The following is a 26,790-nucleotide window of genomic DNA, read 5'->3' as shown; positions in this document are numbered from 1 at the left end:
TTTTGCTGTCTTTTTTAAATATATTTTGACCGACATAAGAAGTTGAGTTCCACCTTGCCACTTTAGTGCTAGATCATATCCAGAGTGTGGATTAGGGTGTTTTAGCCCACACCTAACAATTATGATCCAAAACAAGATCACAGTCAGGGCCGGATTTAGCTTTTTGGGGGCTCTGGGCCAGGCCCAAATTTGGAGGCCCCCACAGTCACCGTGAGGAAGGCAAATGTTCAGATTGTGCACTCAAGCATGTCAAGTGGCCAAGTTTTGGTTTACGTATACTATCGACAGTGGCGGCGGATACATTAAATTTAATTTAGATGAAGACGAGCATATATTGTTCAGATTTTACAATTAATATGCGTGCCAAGCGAGCAAAACAAATCAATTTCTGACTATTTTAACCAAAAGTGAACACAAAAATTGCTATATATGAAAGGATGCGCAGGGCAAGTTTTGGGGCCCCAAAATTTTGGGGGCCCTGTGCCCGGCCCATCTGGCCCAATAATGGTAAATCCTGCCCTCATCACAGTGGTTCTTGGTTGAAAAATTATTTCTCTGAAATTTCCAAGGTCCAAAGAAATTGTTTCTTCAAAGTTCATGATGAATTCATAATTAATTAATTATTCATGGAATCCAACAATGTCTTGAGACCTCAACTAAACTTAACTTTACTTTAGTTATAACCCTAAACACAATGCACCAGTGACAGCAAAGGTCTTCATAATTGGCAAAGCTATGCTATAGCCACATTCCCTTGGGACCATCAAACTTATGGACTATATAGGGATTTAAGTAAGGAGGCAGTTTCAGGATGTGTACTGGAATGATGTGTCACAAATTTCAGAAAATTGATGTAGAGATGGGATGATATATATTTTAAATCAAAGTTTCTCCAAAAAATCTGGAAGTGCACATTTTTTTTGAAGCAATGTCAAAATTGGTTAATAATAGTTTAAATTTGTAAATTAACCTCATGTTGAACATAAATAATATCAAGTCCACACCATTAGTATAAGGCATTTTCAGGTTTAGTTTTCAGCTGCACATCCACACTGAAACCAAAAATCAAGCAAGGAATTCCTTGGGTCCAAGATGCTTTATCATTATGCCATCAACAGTCAAGAAATATGCATCAAAATATGCATTACAGGGTTCACACTTTCCCCTTGTCTAGAGATGCCACTCAGTTTCACTCAAAAAACCTGAAACTACTGAAAATAAATAAAAACGCTGGAATTTGGACTCGCATAAAACCTGAATTCAGGCTAAAACCTGAAAAGTGGGATCTCGGGCTGTGCAGCTTACATTCATCATTGCCAAACTACACACGACCCCACTGCATCGTTAGCCTAGTCTTCTTGCAGTTCACAAGGCAGGGTTGCCGACTTTTAGGAATGCTTGGCATGAGATATTGTACAGGGGCGTACTGGGACATAAATATTTCTTGTCAATTAAAGATGTTACAATGTTACACCTGGGAGCTCAAGAATCTTAAATAGCTGAGGTAGGAGGGTAGGAAAGTGACACAAAAAAATTTCCCTTTATTTTGACGATGTGTGAGATTTTACTATCATGGCGAGATACCTAATTGGTGTCAGATTTTACTACCTTGGTGTGAAAAAGTGCCCAAATGTGTAAGCCTCGCGCTGAATGCATGAGAGTTGGCAACCTTGTCACAAAGCGTCTGCTCCTGAAAAGTGTTCAAGTCAACTGTTGAAGAAATATCTCCTCTTGACTTGTATGGAATAAAAGTTTCTAACATATTCTTGAGGGCCAATTGTTCTATTGCCCATATCCAAGAAGTCACGCTCCGTTCCTCTGCTTTTACACAACAGATATCATGATAGTGCCTTTAAAAATAGGGCAGGTGCAGCAATTTTGTCTTGCACACTCCATGGTCAGAATTGGCCTTCATTAACAGATGAGGCTGGACTTGGCCAATTTGCACATAATTTGTTCCTTTAGTATCTAGCCTGGCCTTGATGTTATCCATTGTCATCCGAGTCGTCACTACTCTGGTCTTCTTTTTGCGCTTCTTTAGCTTTGTATTTGTCTAGTTTGGAAATTAATTCTGGAACAAACAAAAAAAAAAAAAAAAATTAAGAATGAGTTTTTACAAACACTACTGTGATACACATAAAATCACTATCAGAAAATCTTTAAGGATTTAATCATGATTCACTGTTATTCATCACCGTTTGACAATGATTCGTTCCGCATTGCCTGCACTGCATGGTTTACATTGCGAGGGTAGCTTCAGCGGCTGCTACCTCCAACTGAATTCAAAATTTTTAACATACAAGTTTGAGAAATGACCAAATTTATGCACATACTGAAATTTGCTATAAACCGTCCAGCACATATTTTTGCTGTGGCATAAGGCTGCGATCACATAGAAGTATACTGTATTTGCTATACGCTCATTCGATCAGGCTGACTTCACAGGAGTATAATATGTGAACTCAGCCTGATAAAATGAGCGTATATTGTATAGTGTTTACTGTATACAGTATACTTCTATGTGATCGCAGCCTAATGCACACGCTTGACGTTGTGTGCTTACATATATATGTGAAGACTTGCGCTTAAAAAGGACTTGGCATAACATTTAAGTGTACAAATTTTAGTGATGGGTATACATGTTTCAAAACCCTCTTGTTGTAAGATGTCTCTTATACACTCCACTAGAGTATAGGCTTGCAAGTAGGGGAATTTGATGTTTTTAACTTCATGAGCATTTTGGTACATGTACCCAGTGAGCAGCTCTTCTTAACTGCAAGTACATGTGGGTTTGGCATAGGGTACTATAAATCACAATATAAATCCATGATGTATTTGAGGTTGGTATGAACCATGGAATTATGGAAAGTTTAGGGCCCGATTGCTACTAAATTGTTGGTTAAAAGTATATAAATGGTTGTCTGAAGCATGTAGTAACATATTTAGAATGGATGAATCCAACCGTGATGTCCGATTTATGTATAAATAGGCTCAGTCTTGATTTTGACCCAAATTTGTGTGGACAGCATAAAAAAATCTTCAGGAAATTTTTTTTCTTAATTATTTTCAAAAACTAGATACGAAGATCTACATGAAGGAAGCCATTATTTTTGTTTTTTATTATTTTCCGATTTTTACTAACTTCACCAAAAATAGTTGAGCAATTTGGGTCAAATTGTGGGTTTTTTTTACTTTACAATTGTTTAAAAAATTGATCATTTTAGTGGTGATTTTTAACATTTCCAATTTCATGCTAATGAAAGGGAACAAACCTAAACATTTGTGAAGTCCTATGAATTGGAAGTATTCACCAGGAAGATTGGTTATATAACTGGTTGTTACTGTATGTTAATATAATCCCCCATAGTATACACTTTTTTAATAATGATTTTTATGTCTCACCTTTTGTTTCATTACAAATGGGGACGGAGCTCAACCTTTTATGAAAACTATTACGATGACAGAATATGTCTTGTTTTGGATTGTTCCCTAATGTAAATGATAACTGATCTTTGGCTATATAAAGAGGATCATAATTATGTGACATAATCCAATGCAATCGTGACCCAAGTCGATAATAATACAAAATTCTTTTCGATGAACTTGCCAACTATTTATGGCTAAGTCGATATTTTATTGTGGGCAAAGAGATTATATTTCCGACTCATAATTACTCTGTGTGTAACGATATTATATGGTAAATATGCTATGTTGGTTTTGTGTCGCTCATGGAGGATTTGTACCTCTGTCATTATTTTAGCACAAGCCTGAACTTTGAACTGAATGTTAATTAGCATAAAAGCTTGAGCATTTCAGAGGTTTGTGAACTGAAGCGCTAATGGGGCACATTTTGGGCACAACAGGTTCGCGCCTAACACGATTAACATGATTTGAATCAAAATTTGCCGTGTGGATTGTGAAATTATCCTGAAGTACACTATTTGCCCTTCATGAATGACTTGCAAACATAGCGGAGTCTGTACTCTTTGGCCATACATTATTGATCATAGCTCACCTGTCAAATGTAGAAAAGGAAATTGCAAATGAGCATTGAATAAAAAAAGGCTATCATTTTTATTGAAATGGAACATAATTTTAATGTCATAATTATATCTGTAGTTGCTTTGTAAATGAAAATAAACACTCAGTTGAAAAACTTTCATTTGTGTATACGGTAATTTTTATGACTGGTTCAGGGACTGGTAGTACACACACTCTTACATGCAATGCAAACAGATCACATAATAAAAGTCACTCCTGATGCAGGTTTTACATGATGTAGAAGTCAGTGGATTTATTTCTACTGTAGGCTTTCCATATAATGCACATGGTTCATCGGTTTCTTATTTCCAATTTATATGTAACATGGCGACGTCACTGCTAAACAAGTTTATAAATAAAATTCAAGAGAACTTGATCTGCTTAAGGGATCTGGAATGAGCGTTTATGGCGTTTCGACAGTATTTTTTATGGGACATGTGAGCACCACAGACGTATCGAATTGCATTCTGAATATGAATAATGTCTTTCTGATATCAAATAATTTTCATTTTTGAAAATCACGATATAATACAAATTTTATGACAAATTATAAAAATTTGGTATTTTTCAAATTTTTGATATATAACAGTCCTCGAAGTAAATTTTATAAATCTAATGATATATTCTTAAAGTGTATGTAGCTGAGAGGAAAAGCCGACGATCAATTGAAAATTTTGACCTTTCATATTGAAGATATGGATTTTTTTCCCCAAAAGACCTAATTTTTTTTTGTGTTTTGGGAAAAAAAATCCATATCTTCAATACGAAAGGTCAAAATTTTCAATTGATCGTCGGCTTTTGTTCCCACCTACATACATTAAGTATAAATCATTAGATTTATAAAGTTAACTTCGAGAACTGTTAAATATCAAAAATATCAATTTTTAATGATTTGCCATAAAATGTGTATTACATTGCGAATTTCAAACAATCAAAATTATTTGATATCAGAAGGACATTCTCCGTATTCAGAATGTGATTCGATATGTCTGATGTGCTCTAATGTCCCACAATAAATACTGTCCAAACATCCATACCCCTTCCCTTAAGATTGCTTTTTTCGTCAATTACGCAGACCATCAGCTCCAATTGGTAAACACCAGTATACATTTTATTTTGTATTTTTTGTCACCAGCATAATTATGTATAATGCCTACTACTGTTGCTTTATTTTGATTCTCAGACATGACATGTACAATTTGAAAGTAAAGAGTGGGACCACGAGTATTCCACATGCATTATGACATTGTAAACTACACGCAACTCGAAATAAATTAAAGAAATCATGCTACGCATTGTTGTTGCTAAGCAACCAGTCAACAAGGTCCGAGCTTTCAGGAATTATGCGCACAATCACATTTGACACAATGCTCAGAATGTACACTTTTGTGTGAAAATCCAAAAAAGCAACAATAAATAATAATGATAATGTAGAATGCATTATACATAATACTTGCATCACTCCCAGCAAAGTGCACACAAAATGCTTAACTTCACACCGTCCCCTTTTAAATACCTTTGTCCTTCTGTGGCAAAACAAACTACTGAAAATAAATAAAAAACACTGGAATTTGAACTCGCTAAAACCTGAAAAGTGGCATCTGTGCTTGTCGGGCTGTGCAGCTTACATTCATCCTTGCCAAACTACACACGACTCCACTGCATCGTTAGCCTAGTCTTCTTGCAGTTCACAAGGCAGGGTTGCAGACTTTTAGGAAATGCTTGGCATGAGATATTGTACAGGGCGTACTGGACAGAAATATATTTGTTGTCAAATAAAGATGTTACAATGTTACACCTGGGAGCTCAAGAATCTTAAATAGCTGAGGTAGGAGGGTAGGAAAGGGACACAAAAAAATTTCCCTTTATTTTGACGATGTGTGAGATTTTACTATCATGGCGAGATACCTAATTGGTGTCAGATTTTACTACCTTTGTGTGAAAAAGTGCCCAAATGTGTAAGCCTCGCGCTGAATGCATGAGAGTTGGCAACCCTGTCACAAAGCGTCTGCTCCCTGACCGAACAAAAGTGTTCAAGTCGACTGTTGAAGAAATATCTCCTCTTGACTTGTATGGAATAAAAGTTTCTAACATATTCTTGAGGGCCAATTGTTCTATTGCCCATATCCAAGAAGTAACGCTCCGTTCCTCTGCTTTTACACAACAGATATCATGATAGCGCCTTTAAAAATAGGGCAGGTGCAGCAATTTTGTCTTGCACACTCCATGGTCAGAATTGGCCTTCATTAACAGATGAGGCTGGACTTGGCCAATTTGCACATAATTTGTTCCTTTAGTATCTCTAGCCTAGCCTTGATGTTATCCATTGTCATCCGAGTCATCACTGCTCTGGTCTTCTTTTAGCGCTTCTTTAGCTTTGTATTTGTCTAGTTTGGAAATTAATTCTGGAACAAACAGAAAAAAAAAATTTAAGAATGAGTTTTTACAAACGCTACTATGATACACTTAAAATCACTATCAGAAAATCTTTAAGGATTTAATCATGATTCACTGTTATTCATCACCGTTTGACAATGATTCGTTCCGCATTGCCTGCACTGCATGGTTTACATTGCGAGGGTAGCTTCAGCGGCTGCTACCTCCAACTGAATTCAAAATTTTTAACATACAAGTTTGAGAAATGACAAAATTTATACACATACTGAAATTTGTGTTATAATGAAAATTTTATGGCAAATTATTAAAAATTGACATTAACAGTCCTCAAAGTAAACTTAATATATCTAATGATACATTCTTAAAGTGTAAGTAGCTGGGATAAAGTTTCCCCAAAGACCTAATTAGGAATTCAAAAAATCCAAATTATTTGATATCAGAAGGACATTCCTCGCATTCAGAATGCAATTTGATGTGTCCGATGTGCTCTCAGGTCCCACAAAAAATACTCTGCAATATCAGTCACAGACAGATCATTCTTGTATACCATCTACTCACCTCTTGCTACATTGAATAGCCCATTGGTCTGCTCTCCACAAACAAAACACCTGGCGGATTTCCTGAACTGTTTCAGAGCACATTTCTCACAGAAATAATGTTTACACCTGCATGAAGAAATCAATACAGATTATCACCGACTTGGTATTTAAAAACTTTTAATTAATACAAATGCCTGTACCATGTTGAACCTAATTAGCCTAGTCATTTCAAAGGGCCACTTATAATATCATATGACAGGGAGTTTGCTACCGGGGCACTCAAGGTTGGTTTGGGTAGGGATGTGCTGCTAAAAGTCAACCCATTCACAATTTTCCAAGACTTTTGGACCCATCGCTATGTCAAAGGTCAAAAAGTTTTTACAATATTTCAAAAATTTCAAAAAATTTGGGCTCAAAAAATGACTCATCCATATACCAAATTGTGATGTGTTCAAGCAAAATCAGTCGGAAGTATTGATTTTCAGATACAGCCAAACAAAGGAAATTATTTCTTTTGTTGCCTATTGTTTTGAAAACACTTCAACTGTTCATATCTTTAGAAATAAATGTTCAATTTCAAAGGGGGTTTTCTGCAAAATGCTTTATAAAATCATGTAGAAAACTGAAAATTGAATATGCCCGACTTCAGACTGATTTTGCTTGATCGCACTACAAATTGGCCTAGAAAAGGGAGTCATTGTTATACCAAATGACCATGTATGCAGCACATACCTTTATGATCATTAGTACTGAGTAACCCCCCAGGTTTGCTACTGGGTCTGCAATGTATTGAAGTTTGATTCAACTCAGAAATGAACTTAACCCCTTGTATGCTACTAAAAGCCTGTTTGATGCTTGTAAGATCACATGTAAGACAGGCAATTTTTATCAAAACAAAAAGCGAACCTTGATTAATTTTAGTTATAAACGACACACGTTTTCAGAATAACTTACTTTGTGACTACTGGATTTGTAAATGAATTTCTACAGATGAAACATTTGAATGGAAGATCATCATCCTCATCACTGTCTATTTCATATTTACTCATATCTGAAAAGCAAACAGAGAGTTTGAGAGAGGATCAGTTGTTAAAACAATATTGTATCATTTCCATAAGAAATAGATTTGGCATATCTTTTCAACATAATGTTAGATTCACCCAAGTCACTGAGCAGAGTGTGTCAACTGAGCAAAGCAACTGAAACTGTATTCTATTTTATATAACACCAACACCACCCCAAACACAAAATGTTACATGGACAAATGTCGATACAACACATTTTGACAAGCAAATGAAACTGTATTCTATCCAATACCAAATGGAGAAACGTGGACACAACACAACTTGACAACAGTGTGATTGTGATATAAAATTGGATGGTTTGAACCAATACACAAATTTATTGGTCGAGCTATGAGTTTCAAAATATTGGACGAGACGAAGTCGAGTCCAATATTTTTAAACTCATAAGCGAGACCAATAAATTTTGTATTGAGTGAAAAAACATCAATTTTATCATTATTATATTTTCAGAATCTTTTCTTGGTCAAAAACATGACTTTTGGTCAAAAACATGACTTTTGGTTAAAAATGTGACTTTTGGTCAAAAACCTGATTTTTGGTCAAAAATGTGAAAAAAAATTGTATTGGGTGAAAAAAACCATTCAATTTTATCATTATTATGTTTTCAGAATCTTTTCTTGATTTTTGGCCAAAAATGTGATTTTTGGTCAAAAATTTGATTTTGGTCAAAAATGAGCAAGTCTAAAATGAGTTTGGTCAAAAAATTGTAGAAAACAAAATTTTTTGGGAAAAGGTGAGCCTATCCAACACAGTCCAAGTTTTGATTATATTGGACTCTTCAACTCTGTACAAAGTATAGGAAGGAAGATTATGAGAACATAATAATGTATGTAATGGGTTTGCATTGCAATTGTCAGCTGGTAATAAACCTACACAGATGTCCGACTGTGATACAAATACTGCAAACCCCAAATGTAGCATGGAGAAATGTGGACACAACACAACTTGACAACAGCATCATTGAAGTAAGTAATGGGTTGGAGTTGCATTTGTCATCTGGTAATAAACCTACAGAAGTCTGACTGTGATACGGCAAGTATCCTGAAGATTATGACGAGATGTCTTGTAGAACTTTGTATTGACTCAACAACTGCTGGGGATGACCATTGTTTATTCACTACTGAATTCATAGGAACCTGGCACAAGGTCCACAGCAGTGTATTATGGGATATCTGTGAATACCTTCTTTGAATATCAACTACATTCAATTTTGTTATTAGGCAAAAAAAAAAAAAAAGGTTTGTCTCAAAGCTCACGAGTGGTTTGAAAACAAATTCGAAATGCGATTTTTTTATTTTTTATTCCCGACTTGAAATTTGTGGTATTTTGAGAAAAAAATCTGATTTTCGCTGAATTTTTCTGGAAAAACTGAAAAAAAAAAAAAAAATTCGCATTTCTTTTTTTTCCAAATCGTGAGATTTTACAAATCGCATGCAAGCTTTGAGACTAACCTTTTTTTTTTTGCCGTACACAATCAACACAATTTGCTGACAAGGGCGTTAAAATTGATTGGTGTAAACATGTACGGAAATTGCTACACATGACACTAGCAAAGCCTTAGTGTGTACCTTCATTCTGGTTATATCTGCCATCTTCCCACTCTTTTTCTAACTGCCAACCAAATTTGTAGTCTGACCTGTCGTGCATAAATTTACAGCTGTCCCCAAAACCACAGAACCCTGTTTCCTTGTAGTCCTTGCAGATGTCCGGAGCGTAATCCCATCGGGTGGTGGCGCGCAGATTGGCTGGCGCCCTTATAGGACCTTTCCTGTATAATAGAACAAACTTCAGTGTTATGCTACACTCTTTCATATTACTGGTGAACATTTCTTACAGTGTTCAACATGCACAGGATTAGACTTGTAAATTTAACACATTTTTGGGAGTCTACTTCAGGACTCACAGATCTAGGATTAGATGACCTCATCTTATAAATAGCTGAAAAGTGCTGTGACCAGTCCCGACAGTGACAGAACCCAATCAGTTGGCACATATAATAGTCAGAAATGTAATTAATTAGCCGTCACACAGGGAAGTACGTCCGGAGGGTTTCTCTGGCTTATCTGCCAATGCATGTTATGTTTCCACTGAAAAATCATGTTCAAATGTGCAAGTGTGTGATGTGGGGTTCTTCTTTCCCCTGTTAAGAAATGCAGTTTAAGCATCATTATTTTTTTAATTTGATCCTGTGCACTAGTTTGTAATGTTTGAGTTTTCTATGTACCAGTGTATGGTGCGTATACAGAAGCCCATTCCCTTGTTTTCTTAATTACCATAGATCAAAATTTGCACATTGTTTCAAAGATACAATATTTTAAAATAGAAGTGTGCAATATACCGACTTTTTGCCATAGACTGACCAGAACGTTAGTAAAATTGAAGTGGCAGCCAAGTTGGTTCTTTGACTACTACTACAGGTACTTCGCCTATTCAAAGTATATTTGATACACTGCTCACAAGAATCCATCTTGTTTTGATGATGTAGTATTGCACAGGGTCTATACATACAGTAACATCATTTGACTAGAAATACTCATCAACCTACCTGACATGGCCGCTAGCCGCATTCCCTGAGCTGTGTCTCTCTTCTCAATGTACGTGTGGTAGTTATTCATCCCTCTGTATTTTTTATCGTCTTCCTTGTCCTTCAGGTCCTATTTGAGAATATAAGCAAAGTTTCTCAGTCATTTTGTGGAAACATGAAAGAGCACAAGAGAGCAGTGGCAAGGCGACCTGACACAATTAAGGGGGGCTGGCATTCTCTTTGGAAGGGGGGTCACAAATTTACAAAAAGTCAGCGTTAATAAAATTGTGACCCCCTATATTTTGGCAACAAAAATTTTATGACCCCCACCACCGATACACCTTACCCCCCTTATCAGTGTAATTTTTTTTGAAATCAGTCATTTTGAATAAAATAAACACACTATCTGTGGTCATCTTGTGAGTTGTGACTCCCTACATTTTGGTCATCAAAAATTTTATGACCCCCCTATTTTTCTTTCCAAAAATTTATGACCCCCAGTATATTTGGGACCCACCCTATTCCAAAGAAAATGCCAGCCCCCTTTTTTAATTCGTAAATTGCATAAAAATGTGCAATGCTGAAATGGGCCACAAGTAAATTAATTGTTCTGAAACAGGCCAAAACAATGATACTAATAATGGCAAATTTAAATTTTGGTACATTTTGTCTTGGTCAATTTCCCCCTATCCTCCTGGTCAGTTTGGCACTGCTACAGAGGGACAGTGGATTTTTATTTTGAGGTAGTAGGACACTATCTACTTTAAATTGATGGTCACCAACATGTACATATATAGCACAAAATTGTGAAACCAACGCTCTTTCTGAACCTTTCATCATCCTTAACCTGACTCTTGATATTTTGAGAAAATATCTGAAAACTTGGGGACTTTTTATGATGAAGCCTATGGCTAGCACGATATGTAGAGCATTAATTAATATCAACTATACTCACCTCATTAATCTTTTGTTGCTTCTCAAACAATGCTCTGGCATCTGTTGTATAGTCTGTGTCGATTTCTATGGTAGCTGTGGCTCCTCTGTCATCAGGTCCTGCTGGTTTCTGTAAACAAACAAACAAGTAAACAAGTAAGTAAACAAACATATTCGAGGGAGAACATGGTGTAATGGTTGGCTAGGATATTGACTTGGAAAAGTCTAAAAAAAAATGGACAAAATCTGTAGATTAAATTTTGACTACCGCTCTCCCCATGGTGAATTTAGAATTGGGCAAATGAACCATGAGAGTACTATGTCTTGTGTACAGAGATGTATATAATAGCTTGCGGTCAGTTTCAAGAAGATTAGAGTGTTACCCCTAACTGTTCCAATCCATCCTGGAGCTGTTTGGATAGTCACAGTTTTGTACTGATGATTCTGATATCTGGATAGAAATTGTTGTGGACTCCCCATGGAAATAAAGCCACCCATTAGTCGTGTTCACATTGTCGGACGTACGCCCGGCGGAACTTGGTCGGCGCAAGTTGCTAGGAGTAGCGGTAGGTGCTGCCAGGAGTAGGTGCAGTGTGAACGATGGTCAGCATAAGTTCCGCCAGGCGTAGGTCCGACGATTTACTCCTGACAAAAGTCAGGAGTAGCGAGCTGGGTGTAACTTCCGCCAGGCGTAAGTTGCAATGTAAATGCAGATTACGCCTGGAACCCGGAGTAAGTTTGACCTTTTGTTAGTCGGAACTAAGAAATAACATATCGCGTGGTTGATACGGGTCACAGAAACACCGGAAGTGGCAGCCAATGTTTACCCCGACCAGAAGTGAATACTTGGTGGAACTAGTCGGCGTAGTGCTAGGAGTAGGCTAGGTGTGGACACGCGGTAGGAGTAGGGAAAATATTTGTGGAATTTTTATCAATGTTAGTGTAAGTTTACGCCGGGTGTAACTCAAAATGTGAACGCGACTATTCAAGATTTTCTTGGGTAATCCAGGGTTGTTTTCAAGCAAGCATACAAACAAACAAAGCAAACAACATCAGTGAATTTCTGATGTTTTGATACTTCGAAATAGTAGGCAGTCAGTCATCAGTGAATGGTTGAGTTGGTATTCTCCCTGATGTCATTTATCTAAAGTAGAAACAGCAAAGGCCCCAGAACTGTGACTTGTGGCACTCCAGATTCAACAATGTAGAAGGAAGGGGACTAAAATGAGCTTACTAATACTATAGCATAATGGGGCAGTGAATAACCGATATCTTATACAGCTAGACTCTTGCCACTGACTTAGAAAAATGATGATTTATTTAAGCAAATTGTCAACTTACCGTCGATCCTTCAGTGAATTATTTTGTGTAAGCTAATCCTAACCCTAAGCCTAATCCTAATCATAACCCTAATCCTAAACTAACCCTAATTCTAATTTTGTGTAAAATTACAGAAAGGAATAACCCAACTTACTGCAGTCCTTGTTGATCTGTAAGCCACGCCAATGGCTTTTTGCTCTTCATCACTGTCACTGCTGTAATCCAACTTCTCTTTCACTTTCAACTGTTTGGTCTGTTGAAAAAAAAAAAAACATTAACAAGAATTGAATTTTACTCCTCGACACACAAAATCTAAACAGGTGTACACCATACACTTGCAGTACAACAAGTGTGGAAAAACCAAAGAAATTATTACAAAAGAGTACCAACTCAAAATTGCCCTGTGTGTAACACTATGGTAATCCACCATAGAGATTATACCCAAAGAGTACCGACTCAAAATTACCCTGTGTGTAATGCTATGGTAAATCCACCATAGAGATTATACCCAAAGAGTACCAACTCAAAGCTGACCTGTGTATAATGCTATGGTAAATCCAACATAGAGATTATACCAAAAGAGTACCAACTCAAAATTGCCATGTGTGTAATGCTATGGTAAATCCACCATAGAGATTATACCCAAAGAGTACCGACTCAAAATTACCCTGTGTGTAATGCTATGGTAAATCCACCATAGAGATTATACCCAAGGAGTACCAACTCAGAATTGCCCTGTGTGTACTGCTATGGTAAATCCACCATAGAGATTATACCCAAGGAGTACCAACTCAGAATTGCCCTGTGTGTAATGCTATGGTAAATCCACCATAGCGATTATACCCAAAGAGTACCAACTCAAAATTGCCCTGTGTGTGTATAAGTAACACTATGGTAATCCACCATAGAGATTATACCCAAAGAGTACCGACTCAAAATTGCCCTGTATGTACATGTATAACACTATGGTAAATCTGCTATTGGTTTGTCCCTCGTGGGGGGCAAATACTATACCACCGGCATTTTCATGAAAGAGCCAGAAATTGAACTAGAAGGCTATATATTTGTACACAAATACGGCTATACCCGCATGTTGTCGGTGTACCCAAACTTACAGTCCTTATTTGCTGAGGACTTAAAATAAAGAAATTGTAAAAAGTCGCCCATGTGTAAAAAGTGAAAGTCCAAGTCACAAGCTTTAATTCAATGTAGGTTGCACTGTCGTAGCACTTGAAATAAAGAAATTGTAAAAAGTCCCTCCCAGGGAGTCGTCTCTCTTACTCTCCATAGGTTGCCGTTGTCAGTGTCTCTTACTCACAGTGAGGCTATGCAATATGATTAGGGGGAAACTATTCCAGAGGGAGTATGTAAATTAAATGGAACAGCCATTTCAGAGGGAGTATGTAAATTAAACGGAACAGCCTTTTTGGGGGGACATTTCAGAGGGAGTATGTAAATTAAATGGAACAGCCAATGGTATGTAATTTAACTGGAACAGCCTTAAAACGCTTCACGCTGGTATTTCCAATTATGATATAATACGATCTGTCTGTTTAGTCCTACGTGTGTGGGGTGGATGGGTGTGTGGGTGTTAGTAACAATATAATTCTCAGGTGCTATCTGTGTACAAATTCTGAGCCCGAAGCTGCTTTCTTTGATGAGAAATGGCCCGCCCTTTGTTTTAACATTTGGGGCCCTGGGGCCCATAATATTTGACTTATGAGGCCCATGTACATAATTATGTTGAAGTTTAATTCTCTAGTGCTATCAGTAGACTCAAGCTGGCCACTGTAGCTACTTTATTTACTGAGTAACGGCCGGCCCTATGTTTTAGCGTTTGGGGCCCTGGGGCCATTATTATCTGATATATGGGGCTCATATGTACATATAACAATGTAATTATCAGGTGCAATCTGTGTAAAAACTCTGAGCCATAAAGCTGCTTTATATGATGAGAAACGGCCGGCCCTTTGTTTTAACATTTGGGGCCCTGGGGCCCAATATATATGACTTATGGGGCTCATGTACATATGTTGAAGTATGATTCTCAAGTGCTATCAGAAGACTCAAGCTGGGCATTGTAGCTGCTTTATTTACTGAGTAATGGCCGGCCCTATGTTTTAGCGTTTGGGGCCCTGGGGCCCATATTATGTGACATATGGGAGTTATTTATACATATGACAATATAATACTAAAGACCTACCTGTGTACCAAATCTGAACCATGTAGCTACTTTATTTGCTGAGAAACAGCCGGCCCTTTGTTTTAACATTTGGGCCCCTGGGGCCCCTAGCCTTGTACATCTGGGGCCAAAATGGGCAAAAGGCACATCTACAACTTAGGGCCAATACATATGCAACTTATGAGCCCTAGTGATCTTGTACTTTTAGAGCTAGGCTTGTCAATCTGTTGCACCATATTTTAACATTTGGGCCCTTGGGGCCCACAATATATAACATATGGGGCTTTTGTATATGGTCATTTTCACGGTAAAGGGTGTAACTTTGGATTTTTAACATTTCGATCCGTAGTTTTCTAATAAAGCCACAGAATTCCATGATTTTTGGCCACATAAGTCATCTAGTTAGCAGCTACCTTGGGTAGCATAATCATCTTCGGGAGTTACTGCGTTCAGTTTTAGCAGGCTTAAATGTACCTAATATTGCCATTTTGAAAAACTGTAAAAACCAATAACATTTTTGTAAAACCCTGTTTTCTTCAGTTAGTTCATGGATAATTTTTCTTATCCTGAAAGTACGGTCATATGTTCAGTAAACACTGCCACATTAGATTTAATTGTGAACAGCCCTGTATTTTTGAGAACCGGACTTGATATTTGTCGTTTCGAGGCTTCATTTTCCGTTAACAATTGTTAACAAACTTTGTGGGTATAGCTTTGGTTCATAATTCTTGGTTATTTCTTCACTTCTTCTTGATTCATAACAGTTGATATCTTAACTTGAAATGGGTAACAAAAATTAGTTGATTTGCAAGCTTTTAAAATTTTTATAAAATCTTGACTTCAAAGAGCCGATTTTCCGTTAACTTTTTGAAGCCTCCGAAACAAACTGTTCAGCAAGCTTGGGCAAATATAAATAAAAGAGCTCATCCAATCTATTTATCAAAATGTAGCAAAGTAGATCCTCAAGTCACTTGTTTTTAAATCATGGAGATATATATCACCGTTTGAAAATGGGACCCAATACAAACTTTCCGTTAACAATTGAAGCCTCCGAAACAAATGAAGCCTCCGAAACAACAGTAAACTTAATTATCATCTATGCATATCTAAATTGGTATGTTCCATATTGATATCTGCATTGTAATTGTTGCATGATATGTGCAGAATGTCATAAATTAAAAAAAATTGATATTATGGTTAATGCTTGAAAAATATACTGATATCCAAGAAAGCCCGTTTCGGAGGCTTCACATGCAAATAACACCATACTTAACAAATGGGTGAAAAAATTATCATGTTATAAATCTGCAATATCTGCCGCATAGAATCATTGATTCAATACACACAAGAAAATAACAGCTTAGATGATCCCAACAGTGTTGTTTCCAAAAAAACTACTTCTGCCATGTTTAACCATTGTAAACATGAAGCCTCCGAAACAAAAAAAAATGACTTGCTGTGATAATTTAATTTTTGTCACAACTGAAATTCAATACTTAGAAGCAAAGCATGAAAATTGGTAATTGTGATATTTTTTACCTATTTTTTCATGTCAACTTGTAGTAGTTAGCCAAATATTTTACTTTTATGATCACCTGTGTTGTTAACTGAAGCCTCCGAAACACAAATCGCTTGAATTGCCAATTCTAAAAAATAACTCCAATTTCTGTGAAACTTGGCTGGGAGGTTCCTTTCATCAAGTAGTATTTATACATGAAGTTAGACATTTAAATTATTTTAGGAACCCAATTAAAACTTAAAAAAAATATGTTTAAGGTTGGGAAATTTCCATTGCAAATGACCCTTGATGTTAAAAATTTTCAAAATTGCAATTACAAACATAGCAAAACATGGTATAAAATTTAACTTATATCTGTTGACTTACTTTGGAATGGGATTTCACATGTATTCCAGCTTTCATGTCATAATTTTCTGAGCTTATGTAAAATACATTTTTTTTTATATTTTTAATAAAATGTTATGGAAATGTCAAATTTTTTATCAGAAATCAAAAGGTTTAAGCCTTGAAACACTATTTTACTGGAATTTAAGTTGCTTCTATGCATGATTACAGTAAACAGAAACATATTTAAGTGGTTTGAAATTTTGACCCTAAAAATCAAAAGTTACACCCTTTACCGTGAAAATGACCATATTTGAAAATATAGAGTACCCCTAGGGCTATCAGTGTACCAACTCAGGGCCCTGAGGCTGCTTCATTTGATGAGAAACAGTGTGCTTTGTATTTTCACATTTGGGCCCCTGGGGCCCGTGACCTTTGACCTCTGGGGCCAAGATGGGCAAAAGGCACTTCTACTGGGTAGGGCCCATAAGTGTACCACATATGGGCTCCAGGGCCTTTGTAGTTTTAGCGCTAGCCTTGACAGAATGATGTGTTTGATGGAGAAGGAGGAGAAGGAGGAGGAGGAGAAGAAACCACAGAATAAGACTAGAAGGCTATATATTTGTACACAAATACGGCTATACCCGCATGTTATCGGTGTACCCAAACTTACAGTCCTTATTTGCTGAGGACTTAAAATAAAGAAATTGTATGTGTAAAAAGTGAAAGTCCAAGTCACAAGCTATAATTGAATGTAGGTTGCACTGTCGTAGCACTTAAAATAAAGAAAATGTAAAAAGTCCCCTCCCAGGGGAGTCGTCTCTCTTACTCTCCATAGGTTGCTGTTGTCAGTCTCTCTTACTCACAGTGAGGCTATGCAATATGATTCAGGGGAAACTATTCCAGAGGTAGTATGTAAATTAAATGGAACAGCCATTTTGGGGCTATTTTAGAGGGAGTATGTCAATTAAATGGAACAGCCAATGGGTATGTAATTTAACTGGAACAGCCTTAACGCTTCACGCTGGTATTTCCAATTATAATGATATAATACGATCTGTCTGTTTAGTCCTACGTGGGGTGGATGGGTGCGTGCGTAGGTGTTAGTAACAATATAATTTTCAGGTGCTATCTGTGTACAAATTGAAACATAGAAATTGTAAAAAGTCGCCCAATTGGGTGGAAAATGTGTAAAAATTAAAAGTCCAAGTCACAAGCTTTAATTTAATGCAGGTTGCACTCTCGTAGCGCTTAAAATAAAGAACTTGTAAAAAGTCCCCTCCCAGGGGAGTTGTCTCTCCATAGATTGCTGTTGTCAGTCTCTCTTATTCACAGTGAGGCTATACAATATGATTAGGGGAAAACTATTCCAGAGGGAGTATGAAAATTAAATGGAACAGCCATTTTAGAGGGAGTATGTAAATTAAACGGAACAGTCTATTTTGGGACCATTTCAGAGGGAGTATGTAAATTAAATAGAACAGCCAATGGGTATGTAATTTAACTGGAACAGCCTTAACGCTTCACGCTGGTATTTCCAATTATTATATTAATAATTATAATACGGATATGTCTGTTTAGTCCTATGTGTGTAGGGTGGGGGGGGGGGTATGTGGGTGTTAATAACAATATAATTCTCAGGTGCTACTGTGTACAAATTCTGAGCCCGGAAGCTGCTTTATTTGATGAGAAACGGCTGGCCCTTTGTTTTAACATTTGGGGCCATGGGGCCCATAATATTTGACTTATGAGGCCCATGGACATATGTTGAAGTTTAATTCTCTAGTGCTATCAGTAGACTCAAGCTGGGCACTGTAGCTGCTTTATTTACTGAGTAACGGCCGCCCCTATGTTTTAGCGTTTGGGGCCCTGGGGCCCATATAATGTAATATATGGGGCTCACATGTACATATAACAATGTGATTTTCAGGTGCAATCTGTGTACTAACTCTGAGCCCTAAAGCTGCATTATTTACAGAGTAACGGCCGGCCCTATGTTTTAGCGTTTGGGGCCCTGGGGCCCATATAATGTAATATATGGGGCTCACATGTACATATAACAATGTGATTTTCAGGCTTAATCTGTGTACTAACTCTGAGCCCTAAAGCTGCTTTATTTACAGAGTAACGATCGGCCCTATGTTTTAGCGTTTGGGGCCCAGGGGCCCATATTATGTGACATATGGGATACATATATACATATGACAATATAATACTGAAAACCTATCTGTGTACCAAATCTGAGCCCTGTAGCTACTTTATTTGCTGAGAAACGGCCGGCCCTTTGTTTTAACATTTGGGCCCCTGGGGCCCCTAGCCTTGTACATCTGGGGCCAAAATGGGCAAAAGGCACATCTATAAATTAGGGCCCATACATATGTCATATATGAGCCCTAGTGATCTTGTACTTTTAGAGCTAGGCTTGTCAATCTGTTGCACCATATTTTAACATTTGGGCCCCTGGGGCCCATATGACATATGGGGCTCTTGTATATTTGTAAATATAGAGTACACCTAGGGCTATCAGTGTACCAACTGAGGGCCCTGAGGCTGCTTCATTTGATGAGAAACGGCATGCTTTGTATTTTCACATTTGGGCCCCTGGGGCCCGTGACCTTTGACCTCTGGGGACAAGATGGGCAAAAGGCACTTCTACGGGGTAGGGCTCATAAGTGTACCACATATGGGCCCCAGGGCCTTGTAGTGTTAGCGCTAGCCTTGACAGAATGATGTGTTTGATGAAGGAGGAGAAGGAGATGAAACCCAAGGATGGCAATATACCCGTCCATGCTTCGCATGCGGGTATAACAATAAGTTGCATCTTTAAGCTTACAAAGATTTGTGCACTCAGTGCACATTTTGGCACAACGCAACCAACAACCCACTTTGAATCGAATTTTGTCGGGTGCACAGCAAAATTGATCTGGAGGTCCACTATTTTGTGTTCCTGCAGCAACACACAAACATAGCAAAGTCGGTACTCTTTGGTTCTACCTAATTGGGATAAACATACTGCATCCACATGGAGACAGTCAACTTATCATGTTAACCAGTTCTATGCTAATGAATAAATAAATAAATGTTTGTGATTAACATGCACTTCACCTTTGATCAGCGCACTTAAAACAATTTATTCCACTGCCACTGAATAAATCATTCAGCGCTATATCATTCATGTAGCGCTATATAAATGCCTCAAATGTATGTATCAAAGATGCCAGTCAGTGTTTTCAAAAATTCCTGAAAAGGCAAAAAAATTCCTGAAAAATGTACTTTGCCCATACATTTGTACAGATTAAACTGAGTAAAATTTCCTGAAATCAGGAAATTTCCTGAAGACTGGCAACACTGATGTATGTATATCATTCTGCTTTTAATATCACATTGGCCAGACAGGGATTTGAACTCCTGTCTTGAGTTGCCCCACGATTAAGAAGTCTTTACCCAGCGATGCACTACAGTGCCCTCAAAATATTATTCCTCGTATTATTATTAATCAAATTGCCATTTTGCAAGATATGGCAGGGCTAGTCATGTCCATAATCCCTGGAAACTGATGGGTACTCCCGGTGGGTACTAATCATTTTGATACAGCCTGTATCATGTGTATTAGGCATGCACGTGTGGCAGTCTCTGTTTTGTGAGGGAACATACTGATGGGGGTTGCGGAATTAAGGGAAGGGGTATGAGCGTTTGGACAGTATTTATTGTGGGACATTAGAGCACATCAGACATATCGAATTGCATTCTGAATCTGAAGAATGTCCTTCTGATATCAAATAATTTTGATTTTTTTGAAATTCACAATGTAAAACACATTTTATGGCAAATCATTAAAAATTGATATTTTTGATATTTAACAGTACTTGAAGTAAACTTTATAAATCTGATGATTTATACTTAAAGTGTATGTAGGTGGGATAAAAAGCCGACAATCAATTGAAAATTTTGACCTTTCGTATTGAAGATATGGATTTTTTTTTTCCCAAAACTCACTCACTCACTCGGACGACTTCTGTCGGACTCCTACGATGGCTCTCCAGATGTGTCTGTCCTGCATGCAGCTCCGGATTTCGTTTGGTTCCTGTCCATGTGTCCTCACACAGAAGATCCACATAGGTCTTGCTCGGCCGCCCCACACTTCTTTTGCCGTGACTGGGTTTCCACAACACTAGGTCTGACACCACCTGCCCTGTACTTCTTAAACAGTGACCAGCAAATTGTAGTCTCCTTTTCCTGATTTTATCAGTTACCTTTGGGAGTTCTCCATACAGTTCTTTATTTGTGGTATGTGTCCTCCAGCTTATATCAAGAGCTGATCTAAGTAGCCTGGTGTAACAACCATTCAACAACTTGCGGATCTTTGTTGTCACTGTCCATGTTTCTGAACCATAGAGCAGGATGCTTTCTACTGTTGCTTGGAATAGCTTGACTTTAATCTGCCTTGGAAGATGGGATTTCCAGATTTTAGTGAGCTTATTACATGCCCTCCATGCCAGTGCTTTCCTTGTTTTGATGTTCCCAAAACACACAAAAAAAATAGGTCTTTTTGGGGAAAAAAATCCATATCTTCAATATAAAAGGCCAACATTTTCAATTGTTCGTCGGCTTTTCCTCCCAGCTACATACACTTTAAGAATATATCATTAGATTTATAAAATTTATTTTGAGGACTGTTATATATCAAAAATTTGAAAAATATCAAATTTTAATACTTTGTCATAAAATTTGTATTATATCGTGAATTTCAAAAAATGAAAATTATTTGATATCAGAAAGACATGCTTCGTATTCAGAATGCAATTCGATGAGGTGCTCTCATGTCCCTAAAACATACTGTCGAAACGCATAAACGCTCATTCTAGATCCCTTAAGAAGCCATAAATGTTCTGGTGTCAAGTTACAATTTGAAAGAGAGCTTGAAAGGGAGTAAAATTATACAAGTCAAGTTTCCAGGACAAACTTTAGATGGCACGTGAGGTAAGTTTTAGTTCTAATGTATAAACCCCCTCCACCCAGATATCACCCTCTTGACCTGTTGATTCTTACCCTCTGTTTCAGAGGATTGGCAGAATCAGCTTTCTTTTCTTTTCTCACTACGGCACTGGTACTTTCTTCATTGTTGTCACTTCCTGCATAGAGAAGATAAAAAAAAACCCGTTTTGACGGTGATTTACGCTCGTGTATCAAGCATTTTCAAGCGCGTTTGACAGTATTTTACTGCATGACGCAATTTCTCGAAAAACACGATGTACTTTTCTTCAAAAAAATCCCTCATTTCACAAATTCTTTGCCACTTTCCACTCATCTGATCATCTTTTTATGTGACAGAAGTGATGCTGATTTTATGAAGGTATGTTTCTTGCTTTTCCGATAATTTTTGAATTGTTTTTTGTGACAAAAACTTCCTAGCAGAATAGCCATTTTCACTTGTTTTCAAAAAGTTGTTTTAACCTTGTTTTTTACCCCATAATTTTCCTCATTTATTGAAGCCCTGCCCTCCTCAATATACCGTATTCGTCCGTGTATAGTCCCACGTTCGAGTATAGTCCCACCCCCCATTTTTCGAAAAATTTCAGAAATTGTAAACTTTTTTTTTAAGTTTATTTTTTTTCGGTTTTGGAGTGTCCCTGGACCTAGACCTAGGATCATTCATGGTTGACCTGAAAAAAAAAAAATTAAAAAAATTTCAAGATATTTTGTATTTTTAATATGAAAATTGATAATTTGTATTCATGTCATACTCTATTAATGATTTCAAAATGCATTGAATTTGAATGGATTTTGAAATCATTAATAGAGTATGACATGAAAACAAAGTATCAATTTTCATATTAAAAATACAAAATATCTTGAATTTTTTTTTTTTTTTAGGTCAACCATGAATGATCCTAGCATCTAGGTCTAGGTCCAGGGACACTCCAAAACCAGAAAAAAAAAAAACTTGATGCAAAAGTAATATTAATAATTTAGCAAGGGTGGTCTAAAAAAAGGAAAAGATCGCCTCTACTACATTTTTGTACTATACCCTGTGTGAGCAAGTCATACTTCAGTATGACTTGCCCTGAACGTCCATATATGTTCGGAAGAGACGGATGAATTGCATGACTAGCCTGCCAATTTAAGCTTCCTATAATATCAATTGCACATAACATACGAAGTCACAAACTTACAAACTTCAATATACATTTCAAATACAGCAGACCAGCTGTTAATTATTACCGATCCTGTATCCTGTTGCTCAGAATTGCCAATTTCATTTTTATCTGTCAAATGCGCTGTGGATGTGCTCCATTAAAACACAGGTCACAGGTGTGAAACTGACTTAATACCACTTGCTCGCTTTCGCAGAAAAGCCAGCCTCGTGGTACTGGGGCATGACGTCATCGTGGACGTATGCAAAATTTCCGACGGGTGTCATATCCCGTATTGTGATTGGTTGCAAAAGCCATTCTTTGAAATCGTAAGCCAATCAATGAACGCGACGGCCTTTTACGGTATTAATTAATGTGACTCGCCAGTAAAGTACGTCTAACCTGATTAGTTTACAAAACCACTTTGATAAATTTTGCTAAGCCAGTCAGCATGCTCGATGCAACAACAATGCGAATTCACATGGTGATCCAGCGATCGAGTATAAATTCAGCTTGACAACTGCTCTCGCGCGAGATCGCAGGTGCAATAACAATACATGCATTACATGGACACAATCACTGACATTTACACAATGGAATAATGAATTATTTAGGACATGCATCGGCTGGATTTTACGATCGAGGTAAGGTTTTTGGCCTGTCCCTGCGTATATCCTTAGTTTTCAGCATCAAAGATACTTGCGATGACCATTTTTTTGCGGACACTTTGATAAGAGGTACACATACTTTTATAGGTCATAGGGTAGAATAGTTGTACAATTTGTACGAAATATACATTTTGTTATAGGCCTAAAATGTTTACAAAAATATATTGGTCCATACGTTGTGCTTGTATTCAGTTGTTCGACGTATACTCTACTATAGGCTAATTCCACCGTTACGGACGTTACAGATACATGTACATGCAACTTACAACTTTTAAGTGAATAGCACACATGTTTGCTGTTAGGATAACACTTTATTTCTTAGTATGCTACTAGTACACACTCTAATGTTCAATATAATGAAGCAATTTTGTTTTGGCTTTCTTAGTAATTAGCTACAGAAATTAGAAACAAGCGTTACGGACGTTACGCGAAAGTGCCTGCCTTTTTGACAGATGGTGCATATCCTTAAATCTCCATTCAGTTCTGTGTTTTATTTATTTTTGTTAACTATATTGAGCAAGCCCTGACTCCATTCTATGTAAACATGAAAAGCAAGATTGAGATTAATACTCCTGTACTGTCCTACACTGTTGATTTAGTGTTACGGACGTTACATTTTATCTCAAAAGTAACGTCCGTAACGTTTTAATTACATAATGAAAAAAAACTGTCAAGGTGCTTCCTCAGATTTTTTTCTTTACTATCTTGAAGTAGGTCTGACATCAATCTATGGAGGCATGATTAGCAAGTTTGAAATAAATGCTCCTGTTTTGAGCAATAATGTTCCAAAATGTTGTTACGGACGTTACAAAAGGCACTTTTGGCATGGAATTGGCCTATAGCCAAAATAACAATTTCTCGATCATGAGAGGTGTGCCTTCTGCGTCAGCGTACTTTTCATAGAATAAAATAACACGATCGCGCGACCTGCATGACCGAACCTTGACCTTGCCTATAATCAAATTAAGTAATTCTTGGCCATGCTGGAACACTGTGAACGCTAGTGGCTCCGCGATAAACACACGCGAATATAGCGCAGTACAAAAGAAAGTATACACGCGCCTTTAATACACTGCGTACACGCTTAGAACACTACATGGACGCAACTCGCATGTTCCAGTTTGGCCAAGAATTGCCTAATTTGATTATAGCAACGACCGTGTGATTTTTCAAATCTCAAAAGCTGTGTTTGCGCCGTAAGCGCCGGTATTTGCGTAGTACGCTCGGCGCAAATAACTGTGCGTACCCAAGTTGGCTCTCATGATCGAGAATTCATACATACTCGCTATATAACAGCATGCGTGATTGGTCGATAGGCGGGCATAAACAACATTTGTGCCCGGCGTTCCGGTCCTAAACAAGCCGCGCGAGAACTGAGGGACGCTCGCGAGTAGGATAATACGCGTCTATGTTCGCGAGCTATTTACGCAAAGCGCGAGTGATGTACGCGCGATGTTAGCGCGCCTCAAGCACGATGGACTGAGCAAGAAAGCGTTTTCTTACAATTAGCGATGGAGAAACTGTTAAAAATGATAAGGAACTGGTAGTTTTAGTTTAAAATGATGGCATTTTTATTTTTGGAGGGAAATAACAGCAAGCAGAATGTTGCGTATGTATGAACGGGGTTCATTCATATATTTTCATGACTAAACGTTGTTTATGCCCTCGGGCATAAATTAGGGGTTCATTCATAGGATTGAGGGCATGATCGCTGTTTATGCCCGGCGTGAGCCGAGGGCATAAACAGCGATCATGCCCGAATCCTATGAATGAACCCGTTCGCTCATACATACCCAACATTCTTAGCAATTCAATACAGATGAAAATAAAAAGGGTTTACAAGTTTAAATAACATTTCCATACCGTTTTCCTTCATAAATTGGAAGAAAATGAGTAGGCCTACTTGCAGGAAGCAGCTCGGCTCATGAGGTCAACGGCCGGGAGTCAACGCGTGATACGCGTCATCTTTGCGCTCCGCGTGGAGATTGGCGCTGTGACATGCGCGCGATGTACGCAACACTAGCAAATCGTGGATCGTGTTAATTGGGTTCCAACGCTGCGTGGCGCAGCTTGTTTATGCCCTGCGTACTGGTCATAAACGGAATTTATGACCAGCAAAAAAGGGCCCAAATCCAATCAGAAACGTCGTTATATCGTGAGTATGTATGAACAATCGTTTAGTCATGAAAATATATGAATGAACCCCTAGGGCAGGCTTCCTCAAATAGATTTGTTGAAGCGCCACATTAAATTAAAAAAAACCTGCAAAGCGCCACTCAATGGCTGCGAATTCGCGGGGGTAGTAAGAGGGGGTTACCCCCCTCTGAAGCTATCGATTTTTTTTTAATTTAAGGTGCAAATGACGCCATTTGGTGAAACATTTTGTACTATTTTAGCCTGTCTTTACCAGGATAACATGGGAATCACATTGTTTATTATTATTTTTTTAAATCTAAACGGCGCCTGGCCACTCGGGAAGCTCACGGCGGCGCCACATGTGGCCTTGGCGCGCTATTATGAGCCCTGCCCTAGGGCCTAATTTAATATTTTGGCTATACGCATTTGCATGATTTGCTTTAGTACGGTATGGTAGGCCTACCTCCCTTGTTCGGCTCAAAATTAAAATGGGACATATCTGACAGTAAAAGCTAACATTTTATGAAAAAGAAATACTTAATATTTAATTTTATGGAAATGTTCATAAATATTTGGCTTCTGGCCAAATTAATTCCGAATTCGGCAGCCCGTTTTATGGTCCATGTCCTCACCTTCGCTGTCACTTGTTTTCCTTTTTCTGGCATTCACAAGCCTTCCTCTCTTCTTGAAGAGGATTTTGGCCCCACTTGCATGTTCAGACATTTTTTCTCTGTTAACTGAATTCAAAATGATTAGCCAAAGTATTGTAAACTCTCAGCTGAGTTACAGAATTTTGTAATGTTTTCTTTTCACCATTTCGACGATTCACAGCACGTATATAGGCACCCGGATGTAGAATTACTAATAAATATTAATGATGAAGTTGTCATAGGCCGTGGGCAGGCGTGGCGCGATTCTGGGTTCAACAATGCACACAAAGAGTATGACATCACTTCATTAATATGTATAATCTTCCGAAGTGGTGTAG

The 26,790-nt window shown here is 37.7% G+C and overlaps 1 protein-coding gene across 1 annotated transcript; it reads right to left on the bottom strand.

Moving 5' to 3' along the window:
• Positions 1–1,293: 1,293 nt before the first annotated feature.
• Positions 1,294–26,665, bottom strand: LOC140142628 (E3 ubiquitin-protein ligase RNF113A-like). The gene is given in 10 exon segments (XM_072164634.1): positions 1,294–2,071; positions 6,997–7,103; positions 7,932–8,028; positions 9,631–9,830; positions 10,608–10,635; positions 10,638–10,716; positions 11,542–11,649; positions 12,994–13,092; positions 21,914–21,996; positions 26,435–26,665. Coding segments are annotated over 10 exon segments (978 nt in total). The 5' UTR covers positions 26,526–26,665; the 3' UTR covers positions 1,294–1,985.
• Positions 26,666–26,790: the final 125 nt, after the last annotated feature.

Source organism: Amphiura filiformis, chromosome 20, assembly GCF_039555335.1.
Source record: "Amphiura filiformis chromosome 20, Afil_fr2py, whole genome shotgun sequence".
Lineage (NCBI taxonomy): Eukaryota > Metazoa > Echinodermata > Ophiuroidea > Amphilepidida > Amphiuridae > Amphiura > Amphiura filiformis.
Note: the sequence above shows the minus strand (reverse complement) of the source record. Positions and strands in the feature narration are given on the sequence as shown.